We start from the raw sequence: 23543 nt of genomic DNA, 5'->3' as shown, positions 1-23543 counted from the left end.
GGGCACTCTGGAGTTTCCTCAATGTGAGGAACCTGCTACAGAGCCCCACGTTGGGCGCCATATGCCACAGCCCGAGTGGGAAAGGACTGACAGCACTTAGGGGGTTCGCAGTCTGCAGCAGATTTATTGATGGTACAGGAGGCGTGAGGGCACTTCCTGGCGCTGAGCCGCGAAGGTGCTGCCCAGAACAAAGGGCGAACAGGACTTATATAGGGTTAGGGAAGGAAGGGTCTAGAAACTGGGAGGAGTATGGGATTGACATACGGGGAGAACCAATAGGGAAACAATAAAGGGAATACATTAACTTCCAACCTATAGGTCAACTTTAGGGGTGTGGTGAGACCGCCTTATTGCGGCAAAATCCCACCAATCATAACTGGGGATTCAACAGCCAATCAGGAGAAAGGGTTCATGAGGGAAAACTTATAAGGGAATAAAATATAAGTCTATAACTGGGGTACAATAATTTCAACATGCATTAACATTTCTAATTGGGGTAAAACAGCATTGTCCACGTCAGTTGAATTCGAAAGTCCGTTCATAAGCGTCCATTCCAGTGTGTTAGTCCATATTATTAAACCTCATCGTCGTTATATTCTTTATAGATCTGTCTCCATTTTCGGAACAGTTTCTGTCTCTGTTTAGTGTCTTCCACACAGATCATCAATAAAGATTAAACAGAACTGGGCCCAACACTGATCCCTAGGGGACACCACTGGTGACCGGCCGCCAACTGGATGCAGCCCCGTTCACCAGCACTCTCTGGGCCCGGCCCTCCAACCAGTTCCTAACCCAGCAGAGAGTGCCCCTGTCCAAGCCGTGGGCTGCAGCTTTTCCAGGAGAATGCTATGGGAGACAGTGTCAAAGGCTTTGCTGAAGTCCAGACAGACACATCCACAGCCTTCCCCTCATCCACCAGGTGGGTCACCTGATCATAAAAGGAGGTCAAGTTGGTCAGACAGGACCTGCCCCTCTTAAACCTGTGCTGGCTGGCTCTGATCCTTGTTCATCCCATAGATGCTGTGTGAATGCACTCAGGATGATCTGCTCCATAACCTTGCCAGGCACTGAGGTCAGGCTGACAGACCTGTAGTCTGCCAGGTCCTCCTTGCAGACCTTTTTGTGGATTGGCGTGACATTCGCCAACTTCCAGTCATCTGGAACCTCCCCAGTGAGCCAGGACTGTTGGTAAATGATGGAGAGTGGCTTGCTGAGCTCTTCTGCCAGCTCCCTCATCACCTCTGGGTGGATCCCATCTGGTCCCATGGACTTGTGAGGATCCAAGTGGCTCAAGAGGTCACTGTTTCCTCCTGGATTACAAGGGGAAGTCGGCTTCCTGTCTCTCAGCTCCGGAAGCCAGTTGTCCTGATGACAACCTGTCTTACTGTTGAAAACTGAGGCAAAGAAGGTGTTAAATACCTCAGCCTTTTCCTCATCTTTGGTGGCTATGTTCGCCCCTCCATGTCCAACAAAGAATGGAGGTTTTCCTCACCCCTCCTTTTGCTATTGATGTATTTGTAGAAGTGCTTCCTGTTATCCCTAACAGGTGTGGCTAGATTGAGTTCAATGTTGAGTTTTATGTTTTGGTTTGATTTTGTTTAACTAGGATTGCTATAACTTCAGACTTTTTGTTACTCCTCTTGTCCTCTCCATACCTACTCTCTCCTGGCTAGCTTACCCATCCATATTAAGCTCCCTTCTCACCTAGCATTTCAGCCACTGCACCCTCCTCTCCCATTTCTGTCAGATGGTTCCTTGTTGAGTACATCAGCCACCTCCAACCTCTCATGCTTTGCTCCACAAATACCTTTCTTCAAACAGAAGACCTCAGACCCAGATTTAGACTCAATCGCTTCTTTCACACAGCCTACCTGTCCTGTTGTGTCTAGTTCTAGTTTTTCTGCATAAAAAATTAGCCAGCCTTTCTCTATGGCTTTAACTCTCTGTGGTGGTCCCACACAGCACCCCCTGCAAGTCATTTTACTGTATGTTTGTGCCATACACTGGGTGCCAAAACCTGTTGAAAGCTGTAAGAGTTGTAGCACAAACTTATACTGTTTCACAGCGGCAGAACATTTTGTACTTGAGTTCTCATCCTTGGTATGTGGCCTGATGGACAACTTTTCACAGGCCAGTTTTCTGCCAGCTGCTCTCTGTGCTACTTAGACACAAAGATAAGAAAGAGCTTTCGAGAAGAATCATCTTACCACTTTCAGCTTTGATACTGAAACTCAAGTCAGGCTCAAAACACCCCCTGCAGTTGCCACAGAGCAAGTTGTGCTTTGTTCTAGGCTCTCTTCTCCTTAAATGCAAAATGTTCACTTACAAATGTTAACTGCAAGACTTCACACCATCTGTGTTAAACAGAAACAAACTGCAATTTTCTGATGGTTTAAACAAGTTAAATTTGGCTGATTTTCTTGGAGGCGGCAAAGCTCATGTTCCTGACATCAGTTTCCTAGAGAGTTAGACAAGATCTCACAAAAAACCAGAAAATCATTAATATAGGATCATAAAATCATAGAATCAGATGGCTTGGAAAGGACCTCTAAGATCATCAAGTCCAACCCTTGATCCACTACCACCACAGTTACTAGACTATGGCACTAAGTGCCATATCCAGTCTCTTTTTAAATACCTCCAGGGATGGAGAATCCACCACCTCCCTGGGCAGCCCATATATATTAGACAGATGAAAACCTTTCTTCCTGTGCACAAAAGAATGACCGCTTGGGACAAAAATTAGTTAAAAACTGACTGAGATTAAGGTGGACTGTACATCTAGAATTGTTTAGAAGAAGATAAAAGTTTGACAGTGGCACATTTGCAGGTATGTAGGTCTTTACTTTGCTGTACTGAATCATTCTTATTTCAGCAATACATAAAATTTTACATTTTTCCTGAATGAGAAAGTGTTGAGTACTGCAAAAACTGTGTATATTAATATTTTGCTACGCAAGAACTGACAATCTGCAGGAATTCCCTAAGCTAAGTCACTACTCTGTTTAATCATATTGTTAGATTTCTCTTCAGTATCAGATTAAATAAGTTTACAATTTAGTTTTGAAACAATGCTTTTGGAATTTCTTGAGGATATTATAATTCCCTCAGCCTTTGGAACATTGCTTTGAGTCTGACATTTTTCAGGAATAAGAAGCTTTGCACCTTGTATTAAAATCAGTGAAGAGCAGCTGAAAATATTTTTTTTCTTAATTAAGGAAGCAACTCAAGATGAATTGATGACATGAAAAAGTAGGGTAGGATGTTCTTCAAAAGAGACTTAAATGTGACTAAAGAATTTTTAAAGGTAAAGAAACCAAAATATAATTTGATTTTTAAAGACTGAAAAAAAAATGTTTGAACAAGCTATGTCTTGTGTATAATTGGGGGCATTTGTACTTGTTAAGTAGATGTAAGACTGAAGACAAAATACTGAAGCACAGAAACACAGAAGAAAATTGTATTTTGTAATCCAGACCTTGTACACGCAAGAGAGTAAGATGTCATATTGATGCTCATACAAACTTCAAGGACTGCATCAGCATTTTTTAGCAAATGGTTTTATTTTGAATGACAGAATATGTAAGGCTTCAGCCAGACCTGCCACCTGGTGCTTGAGTAAGAAGTCAGTACACTGATACACATTAAGTTGTTACGAGCCAGGAATGAGCTTCAGAGGTGAAAAACTGTTCTCCCTGTGAGGAGTTGTGTCTCTAGAGCTTCTCGGTTTGAAACAGTCATTCCAACTGATTTCCTGTAGGTGTGGATAAGGTCACATTGCAAAGAAGCATGCTGCTGTCATGTCTGCAAGTGAAGCAGTTGCTTCTTTCTCTACCAAGGCCAGACCCACACTTAAGCAGCATGTTCTCCTCCCCTTTTTTTTTTTTTTTCCCTGAACATCAAGCACTCTTTCTGAACACATCAACAGCTCTTTCAGAAAAATAAGTTAATGTTGAATTCCCTGTCATATCATTCTGATACGTTTCTATCAAAAAACGGAGCTGAGGGGGAGACCTTATTGCTCTCTCTGACTACTTGACAGGAGGTTTTAGCGAGGGGGTTATTGGGGTTGGTCTCTTCTCACAGGTAAAAAAAATGACTTCAAGTTGCTCCAGCGAGATTTGGGTCAGAGAGGAGGAAAAAATTCTTAACTGAAAGAGTTACCGACTCTGGAACTGGGTGCCCAGGGAAGTGGTTGAGTCCCCATCCCTGGAAGTATTTAAACGTTGCACAGATGTGACACTCGGGGTCATGGTTTAGTGGTGGACTTGTTAGTGCTGTGCTAATGGTTGGACTTGATGATCTCAGAGGTCTTTTCCAACCTAAATAATTCTGTGGTTCTCTACACCAGGTGTATTTTTCCGTGTGAAAGTAAGGAAAGGTGTTTGTTTAGCTACATGCGTGCATTAATACTATCGTGTCTAAAATGATTTTTGTGACTCAAGGTAAGAAGGGGAGTGACAACCCTCATCCACGCTGCTGCGGTTTTTGTCCCATGGCCTTTCCAAATAATTTACCTGCTTGTTTCTCTTGATAATTCGGGTGAAGAATGCGCTGTCCCGAATTGGAGGACAGATCCAATAAACGTGGATCAGAACCCCTGAGACATGCCCCTGGTTGCTTTCCCAGCTGTAAACCCGCCGGCAGGGCGGCAGCTCCCGGCAGCAGCGCCCATCCCCGCCGCCCCGGGGCTGGCGGCAGGCACGGCCCCGACGATGTTCCGCCGCGGACGGAAGTTGCCGTTGGGAAGGCGCCGCGTCCTTCCTGGCGGGACCGGGAGACCGCACGGAGCTCTGCCCTGCCTCTGTTCCCGCAGCCCTTCGTGCCAGGTAAAGCTCCGGAGCCGCCAGCACGTCGCTCTGCCCCGGCACCGCTTCGGCCAGCGCCGCTGGGAGGAGGGCCAGCGGGGCGAAGGGATGCTGCCGCTCTGGTTTTTAGCTCGCTTAAAAAATATTTTTGGTCTGCGTTAAGGAAGAGCTAGTGGTTCGCTCAGCCGAAGTAAATGCTGTTAAGTTTTCGTGCGTTGCAGCTCAGATGCGGTAGTTAGGCCCTGCTCTGAGTGTTTTAAATTAAATAAATCTCGTTAGATTTAGAGTGATCTCAGTCACGCATTGGTTTGGAAGCGACTTTAGAGATTATCCAGTGCCACACCCCTCGCTGGTGGGCAGGGACTAGACCACCTTGCTCAGAGCTCCATCCAGCCTGGTCTCGAACCCGTGCAGAGATGGGGCATCCACAAGTCCTCTGGGCAACCTGTTCCAGTGCCTCGCCACCCTCACAGTAAAGCACTTCCTCCTCATATCCACTCTAAATCAGTGACCTTGATAAAGTTAGTTAAGTGTATTCAGCGGTTTGTGAGGAGAGTATGACACAAGTTTTCAAGTTTTGTAGGTAACACCCCTCGAACGTATTATCTCCTCAAGGAAAAACTTTGTATACTGTTTTGTTTAACTCTTATGAGCCACTCCATGCCATTTGGATATTGTTTTTTGTTTTTTGGTAATTGAATTAGCATGCTTTTAGAGTATATGGAGTGCTGATAAACTATGGATAGTATCTTAACAGAGGAATGATTTTCAAAATCATTAGCATTCCCAGAAAACTGTAGTTAGATATTTTCTCCTACCCCCATGTGACTCCAGAGTAATTTCAGAAATTACAAATTATTATTATTATAAATCGTATAATTCAAAATAATGTGGGTTGAAAGAGGACATTTGGATTATGTTTTGAGACAGATTTTTTTTTTCTCTGCAGCTACTGTTTGTTGGATAGAGACAGTGAATTCTATTTTGGAGGTGAAAAAACAGATTTCTAAGAAAATTTTAGTTGTACCATTTTTTAAAAAATTTTTCTACTATTCATTATCAGATTTTGCTATAAGTTTCAATAAAGCTTAAAAAATTATTGTTTGAAAAACTAGTTTAGTGGTGTTCAGAGCTACATCTTAATGTGAAAATTTGACACATGTGATAGAGGTATAGTTTCCTATACCATGATACCACATTTTTTTATATCCAAGCAATTGATTTTGGTTGAGTAGAGTACTTGAAATACTCTGGCAAGACCTTCTTCTCTTATATAAAGTTTTTAGTGTTCACGTCACCAGTAATTTAATGGGCCTTAAAATGTATTTAGACAATTATACCACATTCTATACTTTAAAAATGAAGACCAACTGTTTTCTCAGTTGAGGTGAAAAGAAAGCCGTACCATTTTCTCTAGGAGTGTGAATGACTGTTATGTGGTAATTATGTGTTTGGGGTTTTATGAACACATGTACCAAGGTGAATTCCAATGGGCAGATGTTAAAAATCACAAATGATACATTTACCTATTCTTTATAAATATACTGCTTTTCTGTAAGAACAGAGCAAAACAAAATCCAAACCCATAAACTCAGAGTTTTTAGAAATAATAAGTCTGGTTTTGCGTCATTTTCTGTTCAAATTATAGATTGAAGCAGAAGTGCACTTCTTCCTCTTCATATTTCTAGTGCAGGTTATTAGCAACTGGAATGGATAAAATCAGTTTTTAGTTAGTATATTATAACAAGTGCTGCTGTTGGGCAGTATAAAAAAGACATTAAGCTCTTAGAGAGTATCCAAAGGAGGGGCACAAGGATGGTGAGGGGCCTTAAGGGGAAACTGGATGAGGAGTGGCTGAGGTCACTTGTTCTGTTCAGCCTTGGGGAGACTGAGGGGAGATCTTATTGCAGTCTACAGCTTCCTTGTGAGGGGAAGAGGAGGGACAGGTACAGATCTCTTCATTCTTCCAACCAGTGACAGGACTTGGGGAAACAGCATGAAGCTGAGTCAGGGTAAGTTTAGGCTGGATATAAGGAAAAGGTTTTTCACTCACAAGGTAGTTGGGCACTGGAACAGGCTCCCCAGGGAAGTGGTCACAGCACCAAGCTTGACAGAGTTCAAGAAGCATTTGGATGATACTCTCAGGCACATGGTGTGACTCTTGGGGTTGGCCCAGTGCAGGGCCAGGAGTAGGACTCGATGATCCTTGTGGGTCCCTTCCAACTCAGCCAGACATGGACTACAGGCTAGTTTCTTGTTTGGACTGTAATATGATGGATGTCCATGTGCTGCAGCATCCGAAAGCAAACCTTAATGGCTTGTTAATCTCAAGTGTTGAATACAGCTTATTCTTCATGTTACCTTGCTTTAATTAATGGAAAGAGCTCATTTATGGTTTGCTGTTCAATTTGAAATAAATAATGGATTTTTTTAAGGTCTGTGTTAAAAATATGTTATTTGTATTGATTGCTTTTTTATTAGTAACACTAAATTAGTGAGGTTTTTTTAATGGGGTTAGAATGGAGTTGTAGTTCAATTCAGTATTTCTCCTCTATACTCCTAAATATTGCTGATATATATATACAATAAAAATATGTCCAAGTCGAAGATTTTTTGTGAAACATTTGGAAGACTTGCTGTATTAAAAGCTGATATTCGACAGCATGCAATCATGATGTATGCATTTATCTCCCATAGATTTATTTTGAAGAGAAATGTAGTTAGTAATCTTCTTAGGAGAACAGAGAAGTTAGAGGATCAATGTATGCAAACATATTTTTAGTGACATTCTGAAAACCTTGGCAGTGGATATTCTACTATTATACTGTATATATATTAATCTGCCAATATTTAAACTTAGAAGTACAGTTCTCATTGTTGACTCAAACTGATGTAAAATTACAGTTAGTGGTAATTATTCACATGATGTAGTAACACTTTCATAACTGATCATGAGTGTTAACCAAAGATTCTTTTATTATGTTGCCAAATGAACTAAAGCATGTCTCTGTTACAGATTTTAATGCTTTTATAATATCGAAAAATAATCTTTGAAGCTTATCAAGCTTGTCAAGACTTCATTTTCCAGAGTTTATCGACTTAAAAGCTGCCTACTGTACATCATGAGTACATCCTCTCCAGTCAACTGCTCTGTCACAGAAACTAAAAAGTAAGCACCACTTCTGTATTTTTAAGTCTAGTAGTACAGTCACTGTTTTTGTGGTTTATTTTTTAGATCCCTGAAAGTATGTAATTCAGACTGAAGAAGATGGTGTGGTACATGCAAGCTATGCTGTGTCGATACAGTCATTAAATCACAGAATCATAGGATAGCCTGGGTTGGAATGGACCTCAAAGATAATCTAGTTCCAATCCCCCTCCTGTGGACAGGGACACCTTCCATCAGACCAGGTTGCTCAGAGCCCCATCCAACCTGACCTTGAACACTGCCAGGGATAGGACATCCACAGCTTCTCTGGGCAATCTGTTCAGTGCCTCACCACCCTCACAGTAAAGAATTTTTTATAATATCTAGTTTGAAATTACTGTCTTTCAGTTTGAAGCAATTCCTCCTCATCCTGTCACTACGTACTCTTGTAAAAAGTCTTTCTCTTTCCATCTTTCTCATAGGCTCCCTTCAGATACTGGAAGGCTGCAAGTAGGTCATCCTGAAGCCTTCTCTTTTCTAAACTGAGCAATCCCAATTCTTCCAACCTTTCCTCATAGCAGGGGTGCTCCATTCCTCTAATCATCTTGGTGACCTCCTCTGGACTTGCTCCAACAGGCCCATGTGCTTCTTTTGTTGGGGAATGCAGAACTGGATGCAGTGCTTCAGGTGGGGTCTCACTGAATAGAGTAGAGGAATAGAATCCCCTCCCTTGACCTGCTTGCCTCGCTACTTTGGATGCAGCCCAGGATACATTTGGCTTTCTGGGCTGGAAGTGCACATTGCTGGCTTGTGTCTAGCCTCTCATCCATCAGTCCTTTGTGGCAGGACTGCTCTCAATATGTTCATCCCTCAGCCTGTATTGATACTGGGAGTTGTCCTGGCCCAGGTGCAGCTTGTGGTGCTCAAACATGGATCCACTTACCTGTCAAATAGATTTTTTTTTTTTTAACTGAAATAGCAGTGGAAATAAAGACAGAGATTGTTTAAGAGGACTAGACCTTTAATTTGTACCTTGATTGTGATCAGTTGCTTCTCTGTAGTTTAAACGTAGATACCTTTGAAAAAAAAATCTGGAAGAGTGGGGTTTGCTCCACATGTTTGCATTTGTTTCATGACAGAGATGTTTTTGAGACGGTAAACCATGTTAAAAAATGAGCCTTACTGCAGAGACAAACAAAACCTTGCTAGTCATTTTAATGTATGTGATTGGTGTGTTTTAAGCATTCTGGAAGTTATTTAATCAATAACAAAAATAATGAAAAATAATTAAAAAATACTGAAATCAACTTTGGGAAATACAAAGGGCATATCTGTTTTAAGCTCCTGCTGCTATATCTCTCATATCTTGCACAATAAGCAATATATATTCCTCATATCATTCTCTCTTATCTTGCACAATAAGCAATATGTATATCCCTTTTTCAGAAAAGCAACAGTATGATTCCAACTGCATGACATAAGTTTACTTAGGTGAATGTTTAGAACTTTGGACTCAAAATCAAATAACTGAAATAATTGAACTTTTAAACTTAAAAGCAATACTCATTTTTTTTTGAAAAAAATCTTATTTTGCAGCTTACATAATGTGGAGCGTGAATTACTCCAGAATAGCAATGAATCAGAATTGGATGCTGTTTTAGATCTGAGACGGAAACTTCTTCAAGCTAAAACTGAAAATTTAGACTTAACTATTCAACACAATCAAGAGGTAAGGACTTTTTTTTTTGTTTGCTTTACTACTTTTTGAATAAATGTTTTCTTTTTTCATTAAAATAATACTTTTATGTGGTGGATCAAAAGCACAGTCACTAACTGAAAAATAACAAGGCAGGTGTCACTGTACAACCTCATACCTGCTCATAGGAGCTGCTAGGACCTCTACTGTCATAAGTAGTTAAAAGTGAATGTAGGTGACCCGAGTACTTCACAACAGCAAAATGCTGCAGAAGAATTTTGTGCACTCCCAGCTCAATGTAAGAGGTTGCTTGTTTGTTTGTTTGTTAGTTTTAATCAAGATAATCCCAGGGATCCATTTATAGAATCACCCCACAGTTGATGGGGCAATGGGAAAATAATGACTTAACTGAAACACAAGAGCAAATCATTGTGGGAGAAGCAGCATCTCTTAATTTGGGTACATACTCAGATAATAAATGGATATGAAACAGCAAACTTGGTTTATTGGCTGGATTTCGCCAAAACCAGATGAATGAACACCCACATCAACTGCACCTTGCAGACTGCTAAGGGTAGATTTGTTGCCTATAGTAGTAATAGTACTTCTTCAGCAGCACAATTTAAACCAGGTTATCAGCTGCCAAATTGGCATTAGCATATGTGAGAAGTGTAGCTAGTAGCAATAAACTGAAATCAATTACAGCAGTGCCACGCTCAGTACCCACTTTTTCCTATGTTTGCTAATGTGAAAGCTGATATTTGAACTAAAGAAAAGATTAATTAAATATTTTCTTTTACTTAATTTCAATACTAGCCTGCTACAACAGCATCAAGGAAAACCTTTGTAATATGGGTACATTTTTTCCCATGAATGAAATTCTCATTAACAACTATGTTGCTACTTTGTACATGTTCTGAAGAAATACATGTTTTACTTTCCACCTTTTTTGTGTTGAAATAGCGTGGATTTGATTTTCTGGATCCAGTTTTTGGCAGCAAAGATTACACTATGTTTCTTAGTCTGTATAATATCCCTCTTTACAGTACTTTTCACTCTTAGTTTGTTCTGTTAACATGAATAACATTCTTTTTTGACTGATGGACATTATTGGACCAAACGTTATACTTGTGCATATAGTTGTGAGTTATTAGATGTTTGACAGTCTACTATCCCGATGTAACTGTTTTTCTGAGTTTTAAGGAAAGTTACCAGAAAATTGACAGTGGAATATAATGTTTCTGTTGTTGCATTTTTTCCTCTGAGCTGCAGGAAGATGACAGTTTTAAAATGTTAATTTTCCTAAGGTAGTGTATTTTTTGAAAAACAGGGGTATGTTGAATATACGTGAAATTCATCCAGGGGTAGGATCAGTTTGTATGAAACTAGCAGAAGTATCAAAATGTGTATAAATATGCAGTTGCATGAGTATATTTCAAATTCAAGTGGAATAAGATGGTGGTTGTGAATGGGATTCGAAATACCTTTTAAAAATATTCTGTAGATGTATTTCTGTAACACTTCACAGTTTTTCAAAGGAACATTGTTACCAGCTTTCTGAAAGAAATTTATTTTCTAGGTGTCCAACTATGAAAGCCAGATAATCAAATTACGGTCAGAATTTGAGAGAGGAGAGGCCATTCGACAAAGTCTGGAGTATGAATTGGCAGTTGCCAGAAAAGATGCCCATCTGAAAACGTGTACTGCAGAAGAAGAGTTAAGTGATGCAAAAAACAAACTTGTGGAACTGCAAGGTAAGTTTCAAAGAAGCCAAGATGGGATAAAGGCTAAATCAGTTCCAAGTCAGTAAGAAAAGTGAGAATCAGGGACTTAATTAAATTTTCTAGTTACCGCTGTTCTTCTTGAATCTCTCTTACCTTTCCCATCTTTTATCCATCTGCTTTTGAAAACTTGTAAGAGTTTACAAAATTCTTGTTTCATATGTGGATTAAAACTAACCTGCTAAACATGTCAACCCTTTTTTATCTTTTGCTTCTTACCTTGTGTTATTCCTTCCTTCAGTGTGTCTATGTACAGAGTTGTAATCGTGGTGGCTGTGGCTGTCTCTACATCATAGTTATCTCCATGCCCAGTAGACCTTCCTTTTCCATTTCAGGGGAAAAAAAAGGCAAGCAAGCAAAAAAAAAATCCATTCCCCTTCCTTTGTTTGCATATTTGCAGCAGCTTTACTTCCAGAAGTTCTCCTCGTACTGCTGTTTTCTTTCACCTTTTCAAATGTTTCACGCTTTTCATTGTTCATATCTGGTTTATTTTCTTCTTTTCATCTTTGTTTCTCTTTTTATAGGTAATGCATGTTGTGACAGTAGTATGTGGAAAGGAATGTTTTTACCTAGGCTTTTTTTTTCCTACCACTTTTGTATTCGGAAACTCAGATTTCCTTCATACTTCTCAAACAGAGAGAGATTTCTCATTCTTACAAGTAAGTGAGGTGCATTTTTAGTTACCTAAACTGGTATAGTGTCTTTTTAATCTAGTACAAGAGATGTATTTGTGAATTTGATGAACCTTTGATATTCATTGAGGTGTTTGGAGCACTACTCTTGAAGATTTTAACCTTCCAAGAATGGAAGCAGATTCTGAATCTTGCAAGTACTAGAAGCACCAATTGTTTTTAAAATAATTGGAAAGCTGAACTTTCACTCCCTTGGAGAAACACATGATAACTACAAATCTAATTGATTGCAAGCTGGAAGAAGGCATTTTTTTCCCCTGGAAATTTCTTTGTGATTGCAAGCTGAAGACTTGAACTGCTAGTTTCTCACCTAGAGAAAAGCTATTTCTTTCTGTGCTTGCTCTCTTTACTGCTAATTTCCCTACCAATTTAGAAGTGAGTAGTGCCATGCCAGCACCAAGAGGCAGGACTCAAAAGGGACTGATGCTGATGGAGGAACCACAACACAGTGACCCCAGTGTGCTGTGCTGCCTGTCACTTTCCTGAAGGGATTGGGCTAACGTGGTGAGGGGACACAAGAGCAAAAAGGGGGTAGAGGAGGTTTTGCAGAGACAAGGGATGTTTTCTTGAATGGGTGTGTGTATATGTGTGTGTGTTAGTTTCTTTTTATAGTCTGTCAACTGACAGTAAATTTCATTGGTTGAAATTTCTCAAACTTTTTGTTTCTGTGACAGGTGCAAGAAAGCCCCAAATCATCATTGTGTTCCTGCTTAATCCTTTAGCAATTCATAATTTACTGTTTCTTTTCCCTGGTCACTTGAAGCCTTTCTCACTTCATGTGGTGCTTTGATGTGATCCCAACAAAGCTCCTAAGACAGAATGCCTTATTTATGCCTTGTCCCCTTCAGTATTTCTCCAAATTGTTTTTCTGCCATTCTCATTGAATCCAACAGTCTTTTCCTATTGTTGTGTCTACTGACTCTCTGTTTCCTCTCAATGTGCCTCTTCTGTTCTTTTCATTCTTTTCTAACTAAGAAGAAATTTCAGAAAGCTGAGATGAATTTGAGATAAAAATCTGTTGGAAAGTGGTGATCACTTAATTGCCAGTGTAGTTAGTTGTGTTCAGTAAAACTAAAAGCCAATACAAACTATTTCCATCCGAAAGCCAGTTAGTAAAATTAAGCAAAGCTTCTGTAAAACTTCCTGCAGCTAATGAAGCTTCCCATGGCATTTGAGCTTTCACAGAAGAGTATGTACAATGTTCCACTGTCTCAGGTTGTTTGCTGGGCAGAAGATTCAGATCTCTTGCACAGCCACAAGTTTCACTGGAAAAGCTAAGCCTTTACTTGCAATTCCAACCTGTCTTAAATTTACTTACAGTCCCTTTCATGGAGCAGGTGCCTGTCTTTACTGTCACTTAAATTGAGTTCAAATTTAATTGATACAGACTAACATCTGTATCAAAAATGACATTTGGAAATAAGCTAGACATCCAAAAATAAGTCCTCTATGCTATAGAGATGTCACTTGAGTTATCTCAAGTTTTTATTCTTTTCCAAGAGGAGAAGAGTTTTAATTTTTAAAAATCTCTAAAATATTCCTATCTCCTTCTGTGAAAGATGCTATAAGAACACAAAATTTGATAGTTTCTTTGTAATGAAGGTGGTGCTTTCCAGGGCTGGAAGTGTTAATGTTCCAGTATATCACAAGTATCATGGTACACAGAAGAACTGATGATCATTATACTTTTTTTTTTCTGGACATGCTTTACAGGGCTACTTGTATTTTTTTCTTTCTCTTTTTCTGTAAACAATAGTACTCAATGAAAACCTTCGGCAGAAAGTGACAGAGACTGAGAAAACATTTCATAATGCTCAGCAGAAGTGGAAAGAAGAAGAGCAAAGACTTGCAAGGGCAAAGGATGATATCAGCAGAATTTACAACAGTGAATACATATTCCTTCTTAAGGAAAGAAACGAAGTAGAAAGGATTTTGCTGGTATGGTATTAATTGTTGGAAAGTTGCATGAGGTGATGGCTGGAACTTTTTTGGTGTGACGTTTGTAGTGGGTTCAGGTCTTTCTGGTTTAGGAAAAGATTCCCCCAGATAGCTAAATTCTGCAGAATATTTCTGAAGTATGTAGCGTTAGAAAGTTATACTTAGTGTGTCACAGTCTTTCTTGCTTTGTTGAAAAATGTTGTGGCTGATTTTAATGGTAAAGCTCTAAACCAAGTTACCAGTGCACAGTCCATTTGCACTGTCATGTAAAGCTGAGTTAGTAACATCAGGGACACCCAAGACCCACTGACTCAATTTCCCTGTTACTTCCCTCAGTTTGATATCCAATAGCCTGTGAATATGAAAATCATTTGTGTAATACGAAGACTACACACTTTCAAAGAACCTGAACAGTGGTGATGGGATTATTTGCTCTATACCACATATGACAAATAACTATTGTTGGAAACTGCCATTTAGTTAGATAAAATCTAATACTAAGAGATCTGGTTTAGACTGTGGCTTTTTGTTCTTCACATACTTAATTTCCTTGTATTTCCAGAAAAAAGTAATTCTCAAAGTTGTATTACACCGATATGTATAAATCAGGTGTTAAATGTGTAAAAAGTAATAAAGGTGCAAACCTGGTTTTATTCTTTTTTATACATTCAAGCTATTCAAAACTGAAATGTGGTTCCAAGAAATCAAGTAGTAGTATGATATGGAAGTGCTTACTCAACATACCTAACTTTTACCTTCTCCACAGGGACACAAACAGTGATACCAATATACTTTAATAATTTTTGTCTCTTTAAATGACAGGTGAAATACATTGTATATTAGCTATGTAATAATACTGTCTGAGGAAAAGCTAGAATGTGTTCAGCTATAGGTATCCTTCATAAAAAGAAGTTTAGTGCAAAGGCTCTATTAAGGCTGATAGACATTTATATTACATAATGTATGCGGGGAACAGATTGCTGCTAAAGATACACTGTATGAACTGTGAGTCTGAACTTGGCTATGAAAATGCTGAGGTAGGCATGGAAATGAAGTCAGCTTAACCTACTAAAATGTGTCTCTATGATATGGAGGAAAAGTAATCCTCTCTGCTCTCCAATAGGCTCTACTGAGTGTGCTTAGCATGCGGTCTGGTACATGATAAAAGGTGTTGGGGTTCAATAGTAAGTGCAATAGCATCATCTTGTGGTTAATCAGCATACAGTATTCCTTCACAGAAGCACTTGATTTTTCCTTGGCCTATTTGTGAAGTTATGTTGTTTATACACACTTCAAAAAAAAGGCAAACAAAAAGGCATGTGTTTTATAAGCTGATGTGCATAGAAAGTATGTGACATGCAAGTACACATGTATATATAATGGGGGTTTTTTTACATGGTGAAGTATGTTTCTCTTTGAACTTCCTAAGTGCAGGTGACTGCTGGAATAGTCTGACACAGTCATACCACATCTGGAAAGTTCAGAGACTTTACAATTCTGAAATTCTACAAGTCATATTGATTTGTTTAAAAAGCTTGATGCAATATTTGTGTCAGTTTTAGGCTGCTAGTGTTAAATACATTTTCAATATAAAATGTTTTAAAGTCTTGATGTACTATTTTTAAGCAAACTATGTATTACTTATTTCATGTGCACTTTTCTCAGCTCACTTTGTTTAATATGTGGAAGATAAATCTGAAGAGATTAATATTTCTATATCTTTCCAATGTGGTAAAAGTGGGAGTAGTTGTATATTTCAGTAAAAGTAATTTTTTTTAGCATGCTGATGGGAAGAAAACAGGCAAAGTTAGAGGATTATCTTAAATTTAATCCATATGTGGATAGACTATTTTTGCAATACTTTGGTTTACCGAGGTTCACATTTTTTAATCCACATACATGCTCCCTGTTACCTTTCCAGAGAATGCCAAAAAAATTGTGATGTAGTGCCTGCACATGAAAAAAGAAAGAAAACAAACTTATTTTTTTCGTTTACTAGTTGGAAACACTTAGCACTATGTTAAAATAAGGGAGTTGTGATTCTCTTGTTTGAGCGGCCAAAACGTTCTACCTTCAGTTAGGAAGAACTTCCAAAATTCGTTTTCCAAACTTTGGAAAAGATTTATATTTCTTTGATCTTCATGTATAAACACGGTTCTGTCAAACTTCAATCTTCCAAAGAATCGTTCTTTATGAATAATTCATTTTCTTCTCCTTCTCCTCCCCACTCTGCAGATGCCTTATGATTAGTAATTTCCAGGAACAAAATTATGTGACGTAAGAGTAATAGAAGAATTTACAGACCAACTGGTTTATTTTCACAAAATTTCTCTTGCCATGATAAATGATAGGAGTAAATGAACAGGAGGTAATCTTCCTGTGTTTTGCACAGGAACTAATTTTAACAAATTGGCTCTCCAAAGGTCCTCCAGCTAAGTCACTAGATTTATATCTTGTTTCTAATGCTAGTTATGGAAAAGCTTACTTTTGTCCACTACAACAAAGCCAGTCTTTTTGAGACTTCTGGGATCTTAAATATGCACTGGACCACTAGGGGTTCATTATTTGGCTACTTTCTTCTGCATGTGTTGTGGTGTGAATGAGGATTTTATAACAGTGACTCCACAGAGCTGCTGAGTGCAATAGTGTTGGTACTTACACCAACCTGTAGCTTGGTTCAACTTCCAAAAGCAGAAATTGTGGTGGGGAACAACTTAGTTATTTTATTCTTCTGAGAACTTCATAGTTCATCTATGTAATTTAAGTAATTCAGTTTGTAGAAAGAAAAGTCCTTCACAGAATAGCAGAAATTTGTTTATAGGACTAACTTTCAATAAATGATTTGATTTGAAGTTCTAACAGTTAAAATAAGAACAAAATATAGCTTTTGTCCCTAAGTTTCATTTCATCAGATGCACTTAACTGTTTCCCTCTCCATCATTGCCATTGAGCTGGGAGAGAGAAGAGATTGGAAAAGCAGCCTTGTACTCTTTTAGAGAAAAATTTCCTGTGGTGAATTGGCTCTGATTTTAGTATTATTGCAGAAGGTCACATTCATAATGAGTTTTGAGCCAACACATCTTACCTGTGGTGCACGAAGAGCATGCCTGCTGTTGGGCAAGTGGTTCTGGTGGCATATGCTGGTGTATTAATAACTTGTTCTGAGGCAGTTGGCTTTCCTCTTTGACCCCTCTACTGTAATACTTTATGTTAGAAAAAGTATCTCTTAATGCTTTGTTTTTTTCCCAGGAGCTGAATAATGAACTGCAAAATATACGCAAGAAATTGAGAGATGTGGAGGTGGAACACAGTGGTTGTAGTGAGGCGCTGAGATGCCAGGCCCATGAACTGAAATGCAGCACTGAACGAGAGAAGCAACTTAAAAAGGAACTCGAAGTAAGGCTTTTACACTATTGCTATTAGGCTCAACAAGGATTGACACTGAACAATTTCATTTTTGAGGGCTGGAGCCTTCCAGTTAGGCTATGAATTCTGTCTACTTGATGAACAAAATGTTCAACATTGGTTTTGCAGAAAAGGCTGAAAAGGTGAATGCCACTTACACTGTGAGCCTGACTTGAGACTGGTGTTGGAACAGCAGATAGGAAAAAATTTGTGAAGCATGAAAACAAGGCTAACTTCACTTTAGGAAGTCTGTACATTTCCCCTGACTTCTTAATTTGTATCTTGTCTTTTTGGTTTATTGGATTTGCAGTGGAGAATCTTCTGGAGCTGAGAAAATTACTGGATGTTGTGCTAGGTGAGGGAATAGCATACTACTGGAAGATCACAGTGGTGTTACAGCAGCCTCTTCCTATCTAGAGTTAACTGCTGCAGGTAGTTTTAGTTTTCCTGTCTGTTGAGTGACACTTACTGCTGCAAACTCTCTAGTCTTTGAGAATAATATCTTGTAGATGTGCTCCTTACACTAAACTGCTAGTTTTCGCCTAGGTTTCAACATTTTGTTTGTCAACTGAGAGGCTTTGTAATGTCTGTGTTATCTGTATGCACAGTCTGGATCAAGACTTACTTGGTAGAACATTTGTCATTGCAGAAAAGCATAAGGACTGGAAGACTCTTTATCCTTATGTACATTTTCTACTAAGGCATATTTAAATATGTAATGAATTTTAAGGAACTATCACTTGCAGAATTTTGGGAGCCCTTTAAAGAACAAGTGACAGTTTTCAGCTGTGTTTGTTTTCTGTTGTTTTTCTCTTAAAGGCAAAAGAAGTGTTTAAAGCATTGATTTCTAGGTAGGTAGAGTTCTGCATTGAAGCTGAAGTACAAAAGAAAATTCCTACAGGGAAGATCAAAGCTCACCAGCTAAAACCACTGACTTATTGACCAACAAGGTAGACCTTTGTGCCCTCAAAGAGTTCTACAGGAAATCTATTGTCATGTATTGTGAGCTGCACATATTGGCCTAGGTGGAAGTGCCTTCAGCTGGAAAGTGCTGTGTACTGGCGGGTTCCAGTGGCCCTTTTAAAAATCAAAGAGTTTTGCTTCCAAATACTCAAATAAGGGCTCTTCTTGTAACTTAGTGGATTTTAATGTACTAGCATAGGAATCATGACCTGAAAGGAGGAGGAGCAAGGCAGCAAATTATTTATCTTTCTAAATATTTTGGTTGAATGTACCCACTATCTGTAAATTTGAAAAGACAGCTCTCAGTTTTTTGAAAATGTACAACTGCTATACCCTAAAGATGGTCTTATCGGGGAATGTTACCTGTTAACCCATAATCAGATAAAATATTTTCTTAGCTTCTTTATTTTTATTAAATTATTCTAACTTTCCTAATGTCTTGATAATGTCATGAGAAAACAACATATTCAGTCTACAGAAAAATGAGTCTTGTGGTACTTATTGTAAGTATGGCTATTTAAGCAGAGATTAAGAAAAAGTATGTGAAGAAGCCTCTTGCATTTGAAAGTTTTAGCAAATTATCACAAATCTCTGAACCAAATAAAAAAGACTAAGTGAGACTTCGATATGTATGCTTTTGTCAGATTGCATCTCACTTTACCATCTGAAAAGGAAATTACATGTGTGTAACTGTGTGAAAGGGCCTACAATAATAACAGTAAATGGTGACTCTACCAGTTCTCTGGGCAGCCTGTTCCAATGCTTTACAACCCTTCCTCTGAAGAATTTTTTCCTAATATCTAATCTAAACCTCTCCTGGAACAACCTGAAACTATGTCATCTCATCCTGTCAGTTGTTACCTGGGAGAAGAGATCGACCCCCACCTCACTACACCCACATTTCAGGTAGTTGTATCGACCCCCACCTCACTACACCCACATTTCAGGTAGTTGTAGAGAGTGATAAGGTCTTCTTTGAGCCTTCTTTTCTCCAGCTTCCATTCACATGGAATCATGAGAGACTCTCCCAGCTTCCTCAGCTGCCCAAATAGGACTTGTGCTCTAGACCCTTCACCTTCTCTGGACTCATTCCAGCACCTCAGTGTCCTTCTTGTAGTGAGGGGTCCAAAACTGAACACAGGATTCAAGGTGCAGCCTCACCAGTGCTGACTACAGGGGAATGATCACTCCCTTAGTCCTGCTGGCCACACTATTTTTTCTAAAAGCCATGATACCATTGGCCTTTTTGACCACCTGGGCACTCATGTTCAGCCGCAGTTGACCAACACTGTTAGTCTTTTTTTGCCAGGCTTCTTTCCAGCCACTCTTCCTCAGCCTGTAGTGCTGCATGTGACCCAGGGGCAGGACCCAGCACTTGACCTTGTTGAACCTCATACCGCTGGCCTCAGCCCATCAACCCAACCTGTCCAGACCCCTTTGCAGAGTCTTCCTGCTCTCCAGCAGATCAACACTCCTGCTGAACTTGTTTTCATCTGCAAACTGACTTAGGGTGCACTCAATCCCCTCATCCAGAACATCGATAAGACACTAAACAGAACCAGGCGCGATACTGAGCTCTGGGGAAGTGGGGAACACCACTGGTGACTGGATGCCTACTGGATGCCAACTGGGTGTAACTCGATCCTCCACCATCCTCTGGGCCCAGCCATGCTGCTAGTTCTTTACCCAGCGAAGAGTGCACCTGTCTACACCACAAGGAGCAAGTTTCTCCACCAGAATGCTTGGAAAATTAGGTCAAAGGCTTTACTGAAGTTTCAATAGATAACATCCACAACCTTGCCTTCATCCACTAAGCGGGTCATGATATCTATATCTGAGCTGGATTTCCATTGGGATACAGAAGCCTTGAAGTAGTACACCCCAGTAGTACACACTTGGTATAAGGGTTTTCATTAAGTAACCTTGTATTTCTTTATCTCTCTTCATAGAATTTTTAGCTTGTGGATTGAAATTGAAGGATATAGGAGATGTCTTCAATTTCCGTGCAGAGTACCTTGTGTTAATGGTGATTTGGTTAGCAAATGTGTACTTAATTTCTTAATGATGGCAGCAAACTTCTTAAGGTGATTGTATGATGAGTAGTGTAATTCCACTTAAAAGCCAATCTTAAAATCTTTTGTTATACACTACTTCTTGATAAGCAATGTACTCCTTGGATTTCACAAAACTGTTCTTTTACTACCCTCTGCTGGACATTAAGGAGAAATCCGGAGAAGAGTACTTCTTTTCGGTAATTGAAGGAAATGTTAAATTTAGAACTCTTTCTTTTTGTACAATGGTACTCTTGTGAAGAATTATACCCAATAAGCTACTGCAAAAAAGGGAATGTAAAAAAAATCTGCCTGTGCCCTGTTGGGTTTTTTTCTTGTTTATTTTTTCTTTTTTCTTTCCAAATACTGTTCTGATTTTACCCTTCAGTCATTATTCTGATCATGATATAAAGGAGGAAATTTCTAGTTTCGGAATTTAGAAATGAAAAGAAAGAATAATGGCAAGTTTTAATGGACTCTTCAGTTGAAAGACAGCTGTTGATGCACTGTCTAACCTGCTAGCTTTCCAGTTTGCATTGATACCAACATGCCATGCCATTGCACGGACATGGAGTCTTTCTGAAATAGAAAACATACTGTGTTAGAAAAATTAAGAATGCAAACCTTTATATCATTCTTCCTCTTTAGGCTAAGATTCAGTTGCCAGAGAAATTATTGATCTAATTCTATTTAACTCATCAAGATACTACTATCTATTATAATCAATTTCTCAGCACCAGTGTCTTTTATTTTAGCCTTTAGCTCCATACCTAATGATGATTCTTGGGAAATATAGAGCAATTTTTATATAAAATAGTTTTTCTTGTGATGTCCCAGCCAAAAAGCTGGGTGGGAAAGTGATTTTGCAATGAGAATGTGGATTTTACCATGAGAAACAGAATTATTAGTTCATAAATTTCAAAGTCTTTGCCTTGCTCACAGAAATGTAATGACTTTCTATTGTTTGTTTTATGTGTTTGAGGCTGCCAACTCTTAGTAAGCTGAAACTCAAGGTCTCAGAATTTTTAAGTCTTTCTCATGAGGCCTGAAAAATGTCCCATAACTTGGTCCATTTAATTTCTGAGACTGAGTACACTGTCATATTTCTGTGACTGTTAGTCACGATTTAAAGACCATTCCCTTAGCTTCCACATTGCCTTTTCTGCTCCCCCACCCCTTCTGTTATATATTGACCTTTTCATGTCCTGCAAAAATATGTGCTCTTGTATTATCTTGGTAATGCTGCTGTGATGGGGAAATGACTGCACCAAAGACTTGGGTGATGGTCCATATCCATATTTGCATAAGGTATATGTACAAGCAATACGTTGGAGACTGTGGGTTTACTTCTGTCTCTAAGTCAATCAAACAAGAAATTTAGGTCTCAGCTGAAAACAAAACTAAAACCCCAAAAACCTGCAGACCTGCTTTTTCTTTTTTTCTCCTTGTTGCTATAATTCCATCATGAACTGCAGCATCAGGTAAGTTATGGTTTCCATCAGAATGACTTGCAAGCTTTAAGCAGTGCCAGAGAGCCAGTTCCTTAGTCAGTTGACAGTACTGCTGGTTAAACTTTAAACTAGTGTTTGTCGTCGTCTACACACTTCTTGGTGGCTTACCCCTGCACTTGAATCTTCTGCTTTCTAGCATCTTTGCAATGCACAACTGGCATCTGGAAGTTCTTGCTACTGTGGCGGTATATAGTATGACTATATTAGTTACTACACACTTAGTATGTAGTTTACTTATAATACATATATATATAAAAGTATACTCTATAGATATATTTATAAATATATAATATTACATACTTGAAGGATTCTAAGCACTGCAGCTTTCATAATGGTATCTCTGCAGTGGCTCCAAAATTCTTATTTCTCCAGCAACAAGCTCTCTGACATAATGACTTGTGCAAAGCATTTGACACTGTTGCACACAACATCCTTGTGTCTCAGATGGAGAGATAGGGCTTTGATGGAATACTTGATAAGGAATTGGCTGAATGGTTGCCCTCAAAGGCTTGCGGTCACCAGCTCGATATCCAAGTGGACACCAGTTCTCGACCAAGGGTTGGTACTGGGATTAGTGCTGTTTAACTTCTTTGTCGGTGACACGGACAGTGGGATTGAGTGCACCCTCAGCAAGTTTGTCGATGAGACCAAGCTCTGTGGTAAGGTCGACACACCTGAGGGAAGGGATGCCATCTTGACAAGCTTGAGAGGTGGGCCTGTGTAAAACTCATGAAGTTCAACAAGGCCAAATGCAAGGTCTTGCACCTGGGTCAGAGAAATCCTGAATACAAATACAGGCTGGGAGGAGAATACACCAAGAGCTGACCTGTGGAGAAAGACTCAGAGGGAAGCTCAGCATGACCCAGCAATGTGCACTTGCAGCCCAGAGACCCAACCACATCCTAGGCTGCATTGCAAACAGCAGGTTGAGGGAGGTGATTCTACCCTTCTACTCTACCCTGGTAAGACCTCACTTGGAGGGTTGCATCCTGGGTTCCATAACATAAGAAGCACGTAATGACTTCACTGAAATGGACCTTTGGAACAAGTCTAGAGGAGGAAGAGCCATGAAGGTAATCACGGGACTGGAGCACCTGTCCTATGAAGACAGGGTGAGAGAGCTGGGGTTGTTCAGACTGGAGAAAAGAGGACTCTGGGGACACCTTATAGTAGACTTCCAGTACCAGAAGCTACTGAACATGAGAACCAAAAGAGACATCTTTTCCTCTCAAGGTACTCTGGAAAGAGAGAGTAGTTCAGATGGCTTCTCCAGCTGCAACTCTGTAGCAGCTTGGAATGGAGTTGGATTTTATCCAATGGCAACCAAACTGTATCAGTTTAGCAGTCCTAGTTAGTTTTACTCTTCAACCTAAAGTCAGGCATGTGGCTTAACTTGAAGCTTTCAGGCTGGCGTACTTGTTTATCCAGTGTTGTGCAGGTCAAGCATGACTACTCTGTCACTGAGACATGTTCTCTCTTCAGGTCAGGAAATGTGTATAGTGAGGGTTAGCCACGCTTGATCAGAATGAAAGAACATTTAGTTCAGTGGT

At 39.4% G+C, this 23543-nt stretch overlaps 2 protein-coding genes across 2 annotated transcripts in view; one reads left to right on the top strand and one right to left on the bottom strand.

Annotated features, from left to right (window-relative positions):
- Positions 1-6007, bottom strand: part of PSIP1 (PC4 and SRSF1 interacting protein 1) — a 47479-nt gene extending 41472 nt beyond the window's left edge. Inside the window, exons 1-2 of the mRNA XM_050329816.1 lie at positions 5995-6007; positions 4518-4927 (exon numbers count right to left, since the gene is read on the bottom strand). Coding sequence (XP_050185773.1) covers positions 4518-4927; positions 5995-6007 — 423 coding nt within the window. The remainder of the gene's footprint in view (positions 1-4517; positions 4928-5994) is intronic.
- The window catches only part of CCDC171 (coiled-coil domain containing 171), a 144530-nt gene continuing 125762 nt past the window's right edge, over positions 4776-23543 (top strand). Inside the window, exons 1-6 of the mRNA XM_050329587.1 lie at positions 4776-4829; positions 7825-7977; positions 9553-9685; positions 11232-11406; positions 13882-14063; positions 17313-17459. Of these exons, the coding sequence (XP_050185544.1) occupies positions 7931-7977; positions 9553-9685; positions 11232-11406; positions 13882-14063; positions 17313-17459 (684 nt within the window). The 5' untranslated portion in view covers positions 4776-4829; positions 7825-7930. The remainder of the gene's footprint in view (positions 4830-7824; positions 7978-9552; positions 9686-11231; positions 11407-13881; positions 14064-17312; positions 17460-23543) is intronic.

Source organism: Myiozetetes cayanensis, unplaced genomic scaffold (assembly GCF_022539395.1).
Source record: "Myiozetetes cayanensis isolate MyiCay16 unplaced genomic scaffold, myiCay2020 scf4, whole genome shotgun sequence".
Classification (NCBI taxonomy): domain Eukaryota; kingdom Metazoa; phylum Chordata; class Aves; order Passeriformes; family Tyrannidae; genus Myiozetetes; species Myiozetetes cayanensis.
Note: the sequence above shows the minus strand (reverse complement) of the source record. Positions and strands in the feature narration are given on the sequence as shown.